Genomic DNA, 13,867 nt, shown 5'->3' with positions numbered 1-13,867 from the left:
GGTTCCAGGCTCTGAGCTGTCAGCACAGAGCCGGACCTGGGGGGCTCCAACTCAGGAACCGCGAGATCGTGACCTGAGCTGAAGTCTGGCGCTTAACCGACCGAGCCACCCAGGCGCCCCTCCATGATTCTGTTTTGTAACAAGTTTATGTTCCCAGAAATGTCTTGGCCACGGTCAGGAATAAAACTAGTCTCTCCAACTGAACTACACAACCTTCGCAGCAGACTCGTGGGAAAACATTTTATCTGCTGCCTTTTCAGAAACGTTTCCTTTAGGTTGCAGAAATACTGCAGCGTCTAGAGTTTAGAAAGGGGGGGGGGTGTGCAACCAGAAGTGTCTCCCCCGCCCCCTACCCCTGCCGCGTCGCAGCGCTCCTCGTGGTCCCGCCATCTCCGGAGCCCCACAGCTGAGCCCCACAGATGCCAGTTTTGAAAGAAGCACTTCCAAATCCTCTGGAGGGAAAGGAGAAGAGGAATGGAGGGTCCTGGGACGGGACGAGCGGTAGACGCGACCCCCCGGGTCTCAGGCTGGGAGGCCTCGGTGGCGAGGCGGCCCGGGGCAGACCGTGGATTCTCGGCCAGGCGCAGCTCTCCGCCGCGCCTCTGTTTGCGGGCTGGGAAATGCGGTTGGCGGTGCCTTTCGCGGGGACGCGGCGAACTCGAGCGCCATCGCAAATGGCTTCAGGTCGGCGACGGGCTTGGGCACCACGGCGCCCTGGCGCCGGTCGCCTGGCACACGAGTCAGGGGCGCGATCGCGCAGGGAGGGACGCAGGGCGGCCTCGGTGCCTCGTTGCCCCCTGCGGGCGTCGAGTGACCCCTGCTCGTCCAAGCCGAGCAGCCCCCGCTGGCGCGGAGACCCGGCCCAGGCGTGGGCGGTCGGCGACTCCGGGAAGGTGGGAGCGGCGGATGCCGTTGCCGGAGGGGAACGCGGAGCGGGGGCTCTTTGGGACGCTCGCTGGCGCCACTTGTCGGCGACCGGGAGCCGCGCGCGCCGCGCGCAGGAGCTAATTGAGCCCCGGAGGAAAACACAGCCCTTTCCCAAACTCTGAGCAAAGCCCTGTGGTGTCATCCCCACTTTACAGCCGCGTGAACAGAGGCCGGAACCCTTTTCACTGACCGGGGAACACAAGCCCTAGGAATCCTGGAGAACCTCCAGGGCTTTTCCTAGGACCGTGAAGAAGACAGTGAAGACCCCTCCCTCCCCCTGGAAGCCCACTCACTGATCCAAACAGCCAGAGCGCAGCCAGGGAGATTCCGAGGGGAGCCAACACCCCTCCAGCTCAGAATTACACTTCTGACACCCAGCCCTGTCTAGTCACCCCACCCCACCCCGCCCGCCGCGTCCCCGGTTCCCTGGCCGGCCCCTGCGGTCCCCAAAGCAGACTAAACTCTCCAGCAGCTTCTCCATCCTGGAGGAGATTCCCCACACCTAGGCTTCCCACCCTAGAATGAGAAAGGGAGAGGGAGCGGGACAGATCTGGGAGAGGAAGCTCCCCTCACCCCCCCCCCCCCACAGAGAGGGGGGCGGGACACCCGACACCAACTCCACAGAGCCATCGCCCCCTCTCTCCCAGGAGCCACTTCAATCGGTCGTCGCCCCAGTGGCCGCCCCGGAGCACGTGTTGCTGCCCGTCTGCGTCAAGGCTGGGTAAATAGATGACTGGCTAACAGCGCCGGGAGGGGCTATTTAAGCAGCAGCCTCCTGCCGGCCCACCCTGAACTTGGCTGGGCTCCCCGCCGCTCCGGTGGAAACGCGAAGCCAGCTGCGTCCTACTCTGAAGGTAGGTTCCGCACTCTCCCGCGGGGGATCCAAGTGTTAACTTGGCTGAAGAATACTGTCTTCGGTTTTGCACCCTTTCCATTTTTCTGCTTGCTGTGTCTTCTTTCCGACAGCTCTAAAGACATTTCTCGAGGTCAGAGACAACAAGGAGGTCTGGGTGGGTAGAGCTTGATGGAGAGACTTCCAAGCGCCTGCTTTGTTCTCAGCAGCACGCAATGCCGGAATATCTATTTGCTGGGATTAGCATGCAAAGTGGGGTTTGCTAGATGTTGCACAGAAGTGCCAGGTACTTTGCGATCTCTTCAAATAAACTACCAAGAGGTTTTAAGATTTAAACTCATTTTCTAAGCGTTGCAGAAAAATTCAGGGCTTTGGGGATCGAAACGTGCGAGTGTTACCTGCTCGTGGATCTAAGATGCAGGGGAGTTTTGCCAACGACTGAAGACGGAGCGCACATTTCTGATTTTGAAAAGCCATTCTTGTGGTTTGCGTGGTAGTTTACTGCCAATTCCCATCTACATCTTAAAGAAACTTTATAAATATGGCTTTTATTTATTGTTCCCACATTTTTTTTTATTTTTTTTAACGTTTATTTATTTTTGAGACAGGGAGAGACAGCATGAACGGGGGAGGGTCAGAGAGAGAGGGAGACACAGAATCTGAAACAGGCTCCGGGCTCTGAGCGGTCAGCACAGAGCCTGACGCGGGGCTCGAACTCAGGGACCGCGAGATCATGACCTGAGCCAAAGTCGGACGCTTAACCGACTGAGCCACCCAGGCGCCCCTACTGTTCCCACATTTTAAACTGCGCTACTCATTTTTCGCCGTTTATGAAAGCTTTTTAGCTGTCAAGGATCTCATTTCTCCCACGGAGTCTTCTCTCCAGCTAATTTTCCTTCCCATCTTTAATTAATCTCTTGCTTTTCCAGTTAGAAGACAGACGCTTTAAGAACACTTTCTGGCACTAAAGGAAAACAGAAGGTTTTCCTTCTGCTCACCAGGGCAGAAGACAGGGTCTCCGTCCCACACCGGGGCACCGGGTGTGGTTCACCCAAAAGACAAAAGGAGTGCGCTCGGAGCTCCCGTCGGCGCTTGGCGGCGCTTGGCGAGCCCTCGTGCCCTAGAGCTTGCGCAAGTGTGGCGGGTCTGGAGCCCCGCGCGTTTGGACTGAGCCCCCTTTTCCATACCCCAGGTGCCCTGACCCTCCGCGAGAGGCCGCGACGCCCCACCTTTTCGTTCACGTCCCCTCCTCCTCGCTCTCCGCAGCCATGAACGGAGGCGTGTGCCTGTGCGTGCTGATGGCCGTACTGGCGGCGGGCGCCCTGGCGCAGCCGGTACCCGCGGCGGACCCTGCGGGCCCAGGGGCGCAGCAGGAGGAGGAAGCGCTCCGGCGGCAGCTGAGGGCCGTGCAGAAGGTGGACGGCGAGCCCCGAGCGCACCTGGGCGCGCTGCTGGCCAGATACATCCAGCAGGCCCGGAAAGGTACGGATGCTCTTTCATCTGTAGGGTCCTTATCCCTCACTTCCGCCCCCGCGCGGGGCTCCCAATCCCGACCTTCTTCCCTAGCGTCTGGCGGACGGAGGTGCGTAACCTCTCCAAACGGAACCCGGGCTGCGCGTTAGGCTGAAAGGGTTTTCACTTTCTTTTCCCAATTGTACTGCACCGGGCAGTGTGGTTTTCTGGGCGTCCTTTGTAGCCAACTGAGAGCTAGTGTGGAAGATTACATTTATTGGGGAAAACCGTTTTTAAAAGCTTTCTTGAAACTAACTTTTGGTACGTGTTGCTGTTTAAGCTCAACACCACATTATGAAGACATTAAAAGGTAATTGCAGAGCAAATTACTGACTCAAAAAAGGTTTGCAGTTCTACTACATAGCCTCTACTGAAAATGCAGAGGAATCAGAAGCCACTCTGACGCTGACACTTGAAAGCCCCCTGGCAGGAAAGAATCAATGCTGAGAAAACGTTTGAGTTCTGACTGCAACCGTTTAATTTTTTTTTTCAACGTTTATTTATTTTTGGGACAGACAGAGACAGAGCATGAACGGGGGAGGGGCAGAGAAAGAGGGAGACACAGAATCGGAAACAGGCTCCAGGCTCCGAGCCATCAGCCCAGAGCCCGACGCGGGGCTCGAACTCACGGAGCGCGAGATCGTGACCTGGCTGAAGTCGGACGCTTAACCGACTGCGCCACCCAGGTGCCCCAGACTGCAACCGTTTAAAAAGAAGTGACAACGTGTCAGGTTTCCCAGAAGAACATAACAGGAGGAAAGAATCAGGAGCAGTTTTGAGTTCCCCTCGGCAGTGATTTCAAATGATCGCCCAATAGACCTGTTTGTTTTTATTTTGCTGTTGGAGAAATGGTCCCAGTTGCAGCAGGAGCCCTCAAGCCACAGATTTCTCAGCATCAAAGTCTTTCTCCAGGAATAAGGTGACTGGGGGGGCTCACTAGCTGAGTGCCATACTGTCAACCCTGCCCCTCTCCTGGGCCTGTCTCATCTATAAAGCAGGGATGAGGCTAGAGTTCCCCTAGGTCCCTTCTAGCTCTTTGTGTGATTCAGAGGGAGGCTCATTCGTCTGTGTGCTCCTTAGGAATCATGATTGGGACCGGGGCAGTTTTTTTCTACCAAATTGATCCACAGTGACGCTTATGGTCGACACAGGCTGTGAGGCAGTAGGCTAAACTGGACCGACACGGCTGGACAATAAACCACAAAAAAATGCTGCTGGGAGGGGTGGGAGGGGGTCCTTTCCCATGAGGCTCCCTTACCCTCTCATGTGCCGGGACCTGGATTTGAAGCTTAGCTCGTGGCTTGACTAGACAAGGAGGAAATGATGGGCTCAGCTTTCCAGAGTCTCTGATGGTTTCGTATGAAGGTAAGATTGGGACTTTTTGACCAGGGGAGTTCAGAAGGAAAACAAAAGAAAACAAAACAAAGCAGAAGATGATGTGTTACATTTTGTCCTCTGTTTGAGAAATTGTCCCAGCTTCCGTCTTCTGTTTTGCTCTCCAGCTAATTGAATCGAGAGATGTGGAAATACTAGTCAGATGACAGAGGAAGTCTGAAAACTTTTTGAGTTCTTGCTGATTGTCTGCATCACAATAAGTTAATGTCTGTCCTTGGAGGTAGGCTGAACTTCAGCCAGACCAGTCTGAAATAGCGTAGGTTTTTCATGGAGCCATAATCTGGAGCCACCTCCCCACCTTAGGGAAAAAACCACCAGAAACAGGTCCGGGAAGGAAGCCAGTTACCACACCATTTCCCCAGCACTGACATTGACAGCAGCTTTACGCTACAAATCTTAGCGGGAAGCTTCTTCCCGGCACCTCTTCTCAGCCACCTTCTCCCTTGGCCTTCAGCCTTGGCACCAACCAAACCCACGTGGGAATGGCAGCCTCTGCCTCCCCTAGCTGCTGACATCCACCATGAGCACTGGCTAGGAAACAATCAGACTCGTCTGTTTGATGAATATGAACCGGGGATAAATATTTACACCTCGACAGTTTCTTTGACTATTTTACTACTTTGATTATCATGCTGGGTATTTACTCAACTGTTGTGCTTAAAGACCCTAAACGCGATAATGCACTCTTTGAGGAGTGCTCAAGAGTTGATCATTAGGAATTGTCTGCAAAGCTTTCAGTGACTGAGGAGAAGCAATTCTATTGAGGGAGCACGGGGACATATGGCATACACCTGCCCCGCGCCCAGCAAAGCTCTCATGCTACAGCTGTAACACCTGTACGGTTAGCCCCCAGCAGCCCTGTGCAGTAAGCTCGCTTATTCTTCGTCACTGTGGGAGCCAGGACTCTGAGAATGCATAAGCCACATGACTCCACACATCTAGGCCGACTCTGCACATCTGAGAGTCCGTCCAGGCCCTGCCCTCCCCAGAAGGTCCAGAAGCCATTCAGCTTCCCATTCGGGGTTTTCAAGTTTAAAGGAGCCAGGTCCTTCACTTCCGTTCCATAAACCAGTTGTAAGTCCCTACTCTCGTCTGCACTGGGGAAGTGAGCGAGGACCCCGGTAGATGCACACGCTGTGAGCGCAGAGCTGTGTGTGGAATGGGGAAATTGAGGTGTGTAAGGAGCACAGCCACCAGGGCTTAACGTGGTGCCCCCGCCAAGAACCCAGGCTGCTTGTGCCCATGGAAGCTGCCACTTCGCCTCATTAACTGGAACTTGGGGCCGTGCCAGCCTTTGGTGGGGGTGTTCATCCGCGGCAGGCAGGAAGATGGGCCGTATTTCCATGACTGTGTACAGATAACTTGACTGCAGGGTTTTTTTGTTTTTATTTTTTTAGTGCGAGGACTAATCTTTTACCTGAAAGATGTTGAGCAATTCAATAGCTGGGGCTCTCTTCCTTGTGCATAGGCTGGAGATATCTGCAAGGGGCTGGAATGTGCTGGATTGACTCTCGGATTCCAAGGCTGGGAAGGGATTGAGGTGGGGTGGGGGGCGGAAAAGAATGGGTGGGGACATGGCTCTGTATAATTGTTTCTGGTTTTTAACTTAGCTGGCTTTACTTGATTATCCAATGAGATAGAGGAACTGCTTCTGCAAGGTCATGTGTCACTAAATAAGCCACGGTCTGTCTGACTCTTTGCAGCCTGAGGGCGGGAGTTGGCAGGGGCAGCCTCATACAGAAGGGCTGAATGCCAGCGTCACAAGCAGTGGGGACGCAGTGCCCTGATCCAATAGGAAGTATGGGGTGGTCTTCCATCACTGTGCTCTTAAAGTCCCCTGGGCTTGGCCCTTCGAGGTCCCTGAGGGACTTGCTTGCCTCTTGGCTTGCACAGAAGAAGGCCTTCTACTGATTTCATACCCGGGAGGCCTCTGTCTGTGACCCTTGGCCTAGGACTATGTCAGGTCTCCAAAGAAACTGCTCTTTCGTGTCCCTTCTCCCTCAATGTGAATTATACATGAGAGTCATCCTGTTCCCGAGGACTTAACTCCAGTTCCAAAAGGCCCATTTCTCATTCAGTTATTGCATTTGGATCAAAAGGGCTGAATTAAATAACTTCCTTATTGCCTTTCTGCCCACTCTTCTGTCAGTTACTGACGTAAGATTTTATAATCTGACAGTGTGCCTTTCTCTCAATATCATTTTTTTAAAAAGAAGGTAGCTTTAAAATTAATTTTTAAATGGTATTTGTCTAGTGGTAGGACTTGACTCCATTTTTTTTTAACCATTCTAACATCAAAATACTGTAATTGTGTTACCTTAACAAGAGTCAAGTATGCTCGGGATATTAAGGAGTGAACTTCAGAAATGGGTAAGTACCAAGAAAATCCTTGCTTGACGTCTGCTGAGGGCCAGCTACGTAAGAGAAAACACGCTTCAGGGGTAGAAAGACCAGGCAGGTCCCGGCTGTGAAAGGCCACGGTCAGTGAATCCACTTAAATCCTTACAGATTAGAAACCACAACCATAGCTAGCAAATATTACCCTCCCTGGTTACACAGACCTGGGTCCTTGTCTTCTCTGAGATTTTGGGCCAGCAGTCCCACTGCTTGGTAACTCTTTGATACCTTTAAGAAAGTGCCTGTTACAAATTGTCTGGCTTTTCCCATTGCGCTCCTCTCAGATTGAATTGGTGATGCTCCTAGATATAATGGCCCTGTTTCCTCTTCCCCTGCCCTTTGTAGCTCCTTCTGGCCGAATGTCCGTCATTAAGAACCTGCAGAGCCTGGACCCCAGTCACAGGATAAGCGACCGGGACTACATGGGCTGGATGGATTTTGGCCGGCGCAGTGCTGAGGAGTACGAGTACCCGTCCTAAGGGCCCCCACCTTTGTCAGCAGCCAGGAAGCAACCTCCTGGCTCAGAGGAGGCAGAATACGAAAACAATGACACTCACGACCCATTGTCTCTGAAGTTTGACGTTTTAAGTACCTATTTATTAAGTTTTCAATGTGAAAACTATGTCCGTAATCTTGTTCACTACAACCTCACCCCTCACCGGAATTGTACGAGCGGAAGACAAACCATTTTCCTCGTCTGTGACACCTGGTCCTAAAGTGTTGCTATGCTATTAAAATGATTTCATCCTGCCCCCCAGTTCCCTGTGTCTGTTGAGTGCAAAGGACTCCATTTAATCCTCGGAACCTTCAAGGAGGGCCGCCCGGTACACGGTGCCCGAGGACAAATCCCTACGGTAGATGGTCCCAGAGAGGGCTTGGGAAATGAGGGCGGGCATGGGGCGGACTCCCCTGCTGCAGGCAAAACGGCCAGTGGAAGGGCCTCCTGGGTCAGCTCCATGGCCCAGCCCTGGCCACCCTGGGCCTGGGGCTCCAGCTGGGCTCCACTGCAGAAAGAGAACGTGTCCTGCTTGTGGTGAACACTCATTCGCCTGGGTAAAGACCAGAAAGGCAGCTCGGGATCCGTCCCAAGGTGGAGCCTCACCATCTTCCCGTCCCCTCCGGAGGCATCTACCCCATCCCACGCCAGGGTTTCTTTGGGTTCTCTTGGCCTTTAACCAAATTATGGAGCAATGCTGTCAGTGCTTTCACAAACCTTTGACCCCTCCACGGCCCTGTGGCACAGAGGTTATTGTCCTTCTTTTAGGGACGAGGAAACCGCTCTGAGAGGTGGAAGGGACGGGCCCACAGTTCCCCAGCTAATGAGATTCACAGACGATCGCTCCTAGGGAGTGTGACCCCCAGCACCCCAGCCCTTCCAGACTCTGGAGTGCACACGAATCACCAGGGAAGTCTGGTAGCCTGCACCTTCTGATGCGGCAAGTCTGGCCTCGGGCCTGAGCAAGCTCCCGGGTGGTACCAGTGCTGTGGGTCCCGACCACACTTGGGGCTGCGTGGTCTACAGGGGAGCCTGTGATTACACTCCTTTGGGTCTCCCCATATCCCAGAGACATATTTCAGGGCCGGTCGGGTGATCCTGGTAGCTCTCCGGCACAGAAGCTCTCCTTTCTTGGACCAATCCCGCCGGTGAGTCTCTGCAGGGGTCTGTGAGAGAAACTCTTTCAAGAGGACACCCAGAGACAGACACCAGCCACCCACAGTGCAGCCTTTCCATGCCTCCTGGCCGAGGCCTCCAGAAACCTCGGGTTCCAATCCGGGAAAGGCCCCAGGTGGCCTGATGCAGCAGGACATGCAGCCCCAAAGGGAACAGACGTTGGGAAGAACGTTGGCACATCTATACCCGGTCCTGGACGGGCCGCACTCAGCCCGGGGTCCTCCCCAGGCCCTCAGTGCCATCTTTCTTGACACCAGAAGGCCACCGGGAAAGTCCTCAGAGGAAGACTGGGTCCTTGCATTCTTTTTTTTCTTTTTTTAGTGTTTATTTATTATTTTGAGAGAGAGAGAGGAAGAGAGCTCATGTGGGGGAGGGGCAGAGAGAGGAAGACACAGAATCGGAAGCAGGCTCCAGGCTCCGAGCTGCTCCGAGCTGTCAGCACAGAGCCCGACATGGGGCTCGAACCCACGAACCGTGAGATCGTGACCTGAGCCGAAGTCAGACGCTCAACCGACTGAGCCACCCAGATGCCCCTGGTCCTTGCATTCTTTAACTTGAAGTCAAAATTCATTGTAAAACTTAGACTCTGAACGGACAACACATTATATTGTCCCCTTGTGAGCCATTACCTCATTCAGTCCCTACAACTTGGTCTCAAAGACTGCTTCAGATCTCAGGGGTCCCAGCCCTGGCTAAACACCCAGGTGTGTACATCTTTAGCACAGAGCACACACACCTTGCAAAACAAGTTTTTTCTGGGTGTGTGAGAGATCTTGGGTATAGATGGGGATGAGTGTGTGTGTGTGTGTGTGTGTGCGCGTGTGTGTTGGGGTGGGGGATGGGGAAGGATTTGGAATTGAATATTAAATCAGCAGTGGGGAATGGGTGACAAAGGTCTGATCTGACCTAGTGATTTATAAATCCTCAGGGAAGTAGATGGTAAAATATTGTCAAAGATACAGACATGAGCCACACGAATATAAACGAACACATGTCAAAGATGTCATTGAAGAGGGCACCTTTTGGGATGAGCACTGGGTGTTGTATGGAAACCAATCTGACAATAAATTTCATATATTGAAAAACAAAAATAAATAAATAATTTTAAAAAACAAAGATGTCTAACTCATTAATAAAGAGACCACTGAGAGGTCATATCATTTCAAAGAAGAATCTGTAGGACAGACACATAGAGGCATCAAGAATGCTGAAATGAATTTGCTGAGAGACACCAAGCTGGTTCGTACCCTTAGGCCAGTAGAATGTAATGTTTGGAATAATCTGTTATCCGGGACAGAAATTCCCTGTATTTTTAGGGGACGATATTCACTTACGTTTCTATAGACAAGAATTATTTGCATGACTGTGGTTTCCTATGGCTTTCAAAGTAGCCCCATCAGAAACACAGACCTCAACAGCATCGGATCAATGCGCAGAGTCCCACTGAAAGGACACCCACGAATCCCCTTGGCTCTTCAAAGTCTTTCCCAGTTCTTCCTAATACAGGAGACAGAAAGGAAAAGAACGTTTTCTCGCTCCTCTGGGTGCAGGACTCTGTACAAGGGGCCTCGTGGGCACCATCGCAGGACACTGTCCCAATCCTGCCAGCGACGGTGACCCTACCCTTCAAAGAGGAAGCTGGAGCTCAGAGAGGCCAAGTGACTTGCCACGCACAACATGGCGGCTCCAGGGTTGAAGCGGTTGGTTCTGAACTTCTCATGGGGTCACCTAGAGCCACCGTCTGGCAGAGAACAGGCTCGGAGACTCATTTGTTTTTTTGTTTTTTTTTAATTTTCTTTTTTCAACGTTTATTTATTTTTGGGACAGAGACAGAGCATGAACGGGGGAGGGGCAGAGAGAGAGGGAGACACAGAATCGGAAACAGGCTCCAGGCTCCGAGCCACCAGCCCAGAGCCTGACACGGGCTCGAACTCACGGACCGCGAGATCGGGACCTGGCTGAAGCCGGACGCTTAACCGACTGCGCCACCCAGGCGCCCCTCGGAGACTCATTTGTAAGCGGTGTTTGCGCGAGTCTGAATTAGACTGAATTAGCGTGGATGGTAATTTGCGGGGGGCACTGAGGGGACTTGACAGAGCACAGTGAGTGGGGGTGGGGAACCTGAACATCTGTCCCCTGTCCCTCTTGGTGTCACCGCTGGATTCAGGTCAGTCCCCTTCTAACTGCTTCGCGCTGCGCTGGTCTCTGTGCCACTTGCTGACACAGGGACCTCGGAGCCAGAACATAGAACCCAGCTCTTCCTCAGCCCTTCCTGGGGAATCACAACAGGCTTCTGCAGCGGAGCCGAGCAAGCGTCGCAGAAGAGCCGGCAGCCCCTCAGAAGCCACGATGCTCCCTTCCTCCCTCCTCACCCTCCCCTCCCGCCCCTCCCCACTCACTCCTGTCTCCCCTCAAGGGCCCCTCTCCATCCCCCCCTCCTTTGCCAGCTGCTTCTCTTGAGTCCCTTCAGCTTGCCGGGCCTGCACCCCAGGCCACCTCCTCCTGCAGCTGTTTCTGCCGTTTGCACCCCAGCTCTGCTCATTAAGCCCGCTGAAGGGCTCCTTTTGCTCGATCCATTGGAACTTACACATGGAAAAGGCCAACGGCTATCATCCTAGCTCAACGCGCACCCTCCCCTACCCCGACCCCCATTTTATACACGACAAACCCACTCAAGATCACACACTGAATGAGTGGCAGAACCTGTAAGACCTCTCTGGAATTAGCTCCTTGCCAGGCCGAGACATAGGAGGCTTCCCTGCTGGCTCCTGCACTCGCTCACACCTCTAGACCTCTGGTTTAAGAGGCCCGACCTGGCCTGTCCTGACCGGCGGCCACTCAAGTCTCAAAAAGGCCAGCAGCCACTGAGTGGACAGGAGTCACTTCCCCAAGATTCCCTTTACCAAAATCTGCCTGTAACGTATTTCTCCTGTAAAGTGAGAAAATCCTTACCCAGTGCACCCCAACCTACAGATGGCATCTTTGTTCTCAGATGCAGCCAATCACAGATAAAGGAGAGGGAAGATGGGAGAAGGATATCCTATGTTCATTCTTTTAACAAACAACACAGAAACACCATCCCCCTTTCTTGTCTCAGGTTGACGAGCCAAGGGAAAAGAATCTTGACCGCTTACTTAGATTTCCAGGTACCTTCAGTTGTTTCGTTTTTTTTTCAACAACTTCAAATGATTGTGAGTTTTGAAGATACATAAAGCAGAGGTCAAGCCGAAAAGAGGAAAAATTGTTGCCTCGCTAATTTCCCCTGGGCTCTGGGTTCTGAAAGGATTTATTAAAATTATCTGTTTTATTTGTCTCCTGCTCTAAGATGTGTCCTCCCAGAGAACAGGGGCAGGGGGCCCCAGGTGAGGAAGTACCTGCCAGGGTTCTCCACTTTATACAAAGCCCTCGTGACAGACCTCCCCCTAGACATATGGTCATTATCAGTCCCACCTCTCTGACCTCGTCTTTCACCACCACCCCTTCATTCACTCATTACACTACAGCCTTACTGTCTTCCTTGTTATTCCATGGAAACACTAAACTCGCTCCTGCCTCAGGGCTTTTGCACCTGCTGTTCCCTTTGTCTGGCTCCCTCTTGCTCCAAAAAGCACGACTAGACCTTTCAGCTCATTCAGTTCTATCATATCCTGCTCAGAGACTGCCCTGACCATTCTTCTAAAAAGCTCCTCCATTGCTCTCTATCCTTTTCCTTTATACGGTTCTCTGGCTGTTTTCAAGGTATTTTCTCTGTCTTCAGCTTTCAGTAGTTTGTTTATATTGTATCTGGGTGTGGATTTCTTTCAGTTTAACTTGTTTGGGATTTGTTCAGCTTCTTGAATCTGTAAGTTTGTATCTTTGGCCAAACCTGGGAAGTTTTCAATCATTTCTTCAAATACTTTTCCAGCATCACATGCTTTCTTGTCTCCTCCTGGGATTCTGATGACACAAACATTCAACCTTTTGTTGTTGGCCCACGTGTCCCAGAGACTTTGTTCATTTTTTCTCTCTGCGGCTTACCATGGATAATTTCTATTTATCAATCTTCTGGTTCCCTCACTCTTTCTCTGTCATTTCCTTTCTGCTAATGAGTCCCAACCAGTGAGTTTCTTAGTATGGTTTTGTATTTCTCAGTTCTAGAATCTCCATGCAGATCTTCTGTTTCCTTGCGAAGATTTTCTATTCTAACATGTGTTTCCAGGATGTTTGCGATTGCTCATTTGAGCACTTTTATAACAGCAGCTTGACAGTCTTTGATAATTCCAACATTTATGAAATCTCATCATTGGTGTCTGCTGATTGTGTTTTCTGAGAAAAAATTGAAAATTTCATGGTTCTTTGTATGCTCAGCAATTTTGAATCGTATCCTGGACAATTTGAATATCGCATTATGGATCTTGTTTAAGTCTTACAAAAAATGTTGATATTTTTGTTTTAGCGGTTAGGTTCCTAACCTGATTAGGGTCAGTCTACAAGGTCCTAACCCACCTTCTGTGGGGTATGGTTCTAATGCAGTTCAGTTTTCAGTGAAGTCCAATGAAGTTTCCTGGTTTGGAAAATCTCAAATCCCCCAGTGACCGCTGTGGGAACTGAGCGGTGCTCTACATATAACTGAAGTTCTCCCATCCAAGTACTAATTTCCTGATCAGTTGGGATCAGGCATTCAGGGTCGTCGTAGGCTGGTAGACCATAACTTAAATTCTCCAAGTCTTTGATATGCTAATTAGGACCTGATCCAGACAAGCAGGGCTCGGGAGTCCGTAAACAATGATATAGACTCAATTTCCTGAGCCCTTCCTTCTCTGCAGTCTCCCCTGCCCTTTTCAGTTCCGCGGGTTCCCCTTTTGGGTCTTCCACCCACTTCCATTCAGGTCCCAGTGGCAGGAGAAAAAAGCCATGGGGGCTGGCCTCACCCTCTTGGGATCACAGCTCCTCTGATCAAAGAGCAGGTTCCCCTTGTTCAGAGTTTTGGCTCCTACTGATTTCATTACTGACTGTCACCACCGCGGTGTGGGTTTGCCTGGGAGCTGTCGCGTGAGAGAACAGAGAACGAGAAGAAATAGAAAACCAGGGAATGCTCCTGCTCTCTGGGCATTAAGAGCTTCCTATGTCAC

General features: G+C 51.8%; 1 protein-coding gene across 2 annotated transcripts; it reads left to right on the top strand.

Annotated features, from left to right (window-relative positions):
• Window positions 1-1,622: 1,622 nt before the first annotated feature.
• Window positions 1,623-7,841, top strand: CCK (cholecystokinin). 2 transcript variants are annotated; one of them, XM_030329691.1, is made up of 3 exons: window positions 1,623-1,781; window positions 2,973-3,262; window positions 7,430-7,841. In XM_030329691.1, exons 2-3 carry the CDS (start codon window positions 3,049-3,051, stop codon window positions 7,561-7,563), a joined length of 348 nt encoding a protein of 115 aa, XP_030185551.1. In that variant the 5' UTR covers window positions 1,623-1,781; window positions 2,973-3,048; the 3' UTR covers window positions 7,564-7,841. The 2 variants fall into 2 exon arrangements, with proteins under 2 accessions (XP_030185551.1, XP_030185552.1); XM_030329692.1 differs by having other exon boundaries at window positions 1,625-1,781; window positions 3,047-3,262.
• Window positions 7,842-13,867: the final 6,026 nt, after the last annotated feature.

The sequence above is a fragment of the Lynx canadensis genome, chromosome C2 (assembly GCF_007474595.2).
Source record: "Lynx canadensis isolate LIC74 chromosome C2, mLynCan4.pri.v2, whole genome shotgun sequence".
Taxonomy (NCBI): Eukaryota; Metazoa; Chordata; class Mammalia; order Carnivora; family Felidae; genus Lynx; species Lynx canadensis.
This window is presented reverse-complemented; position numbering and strand designations above follow the sequence as displayed.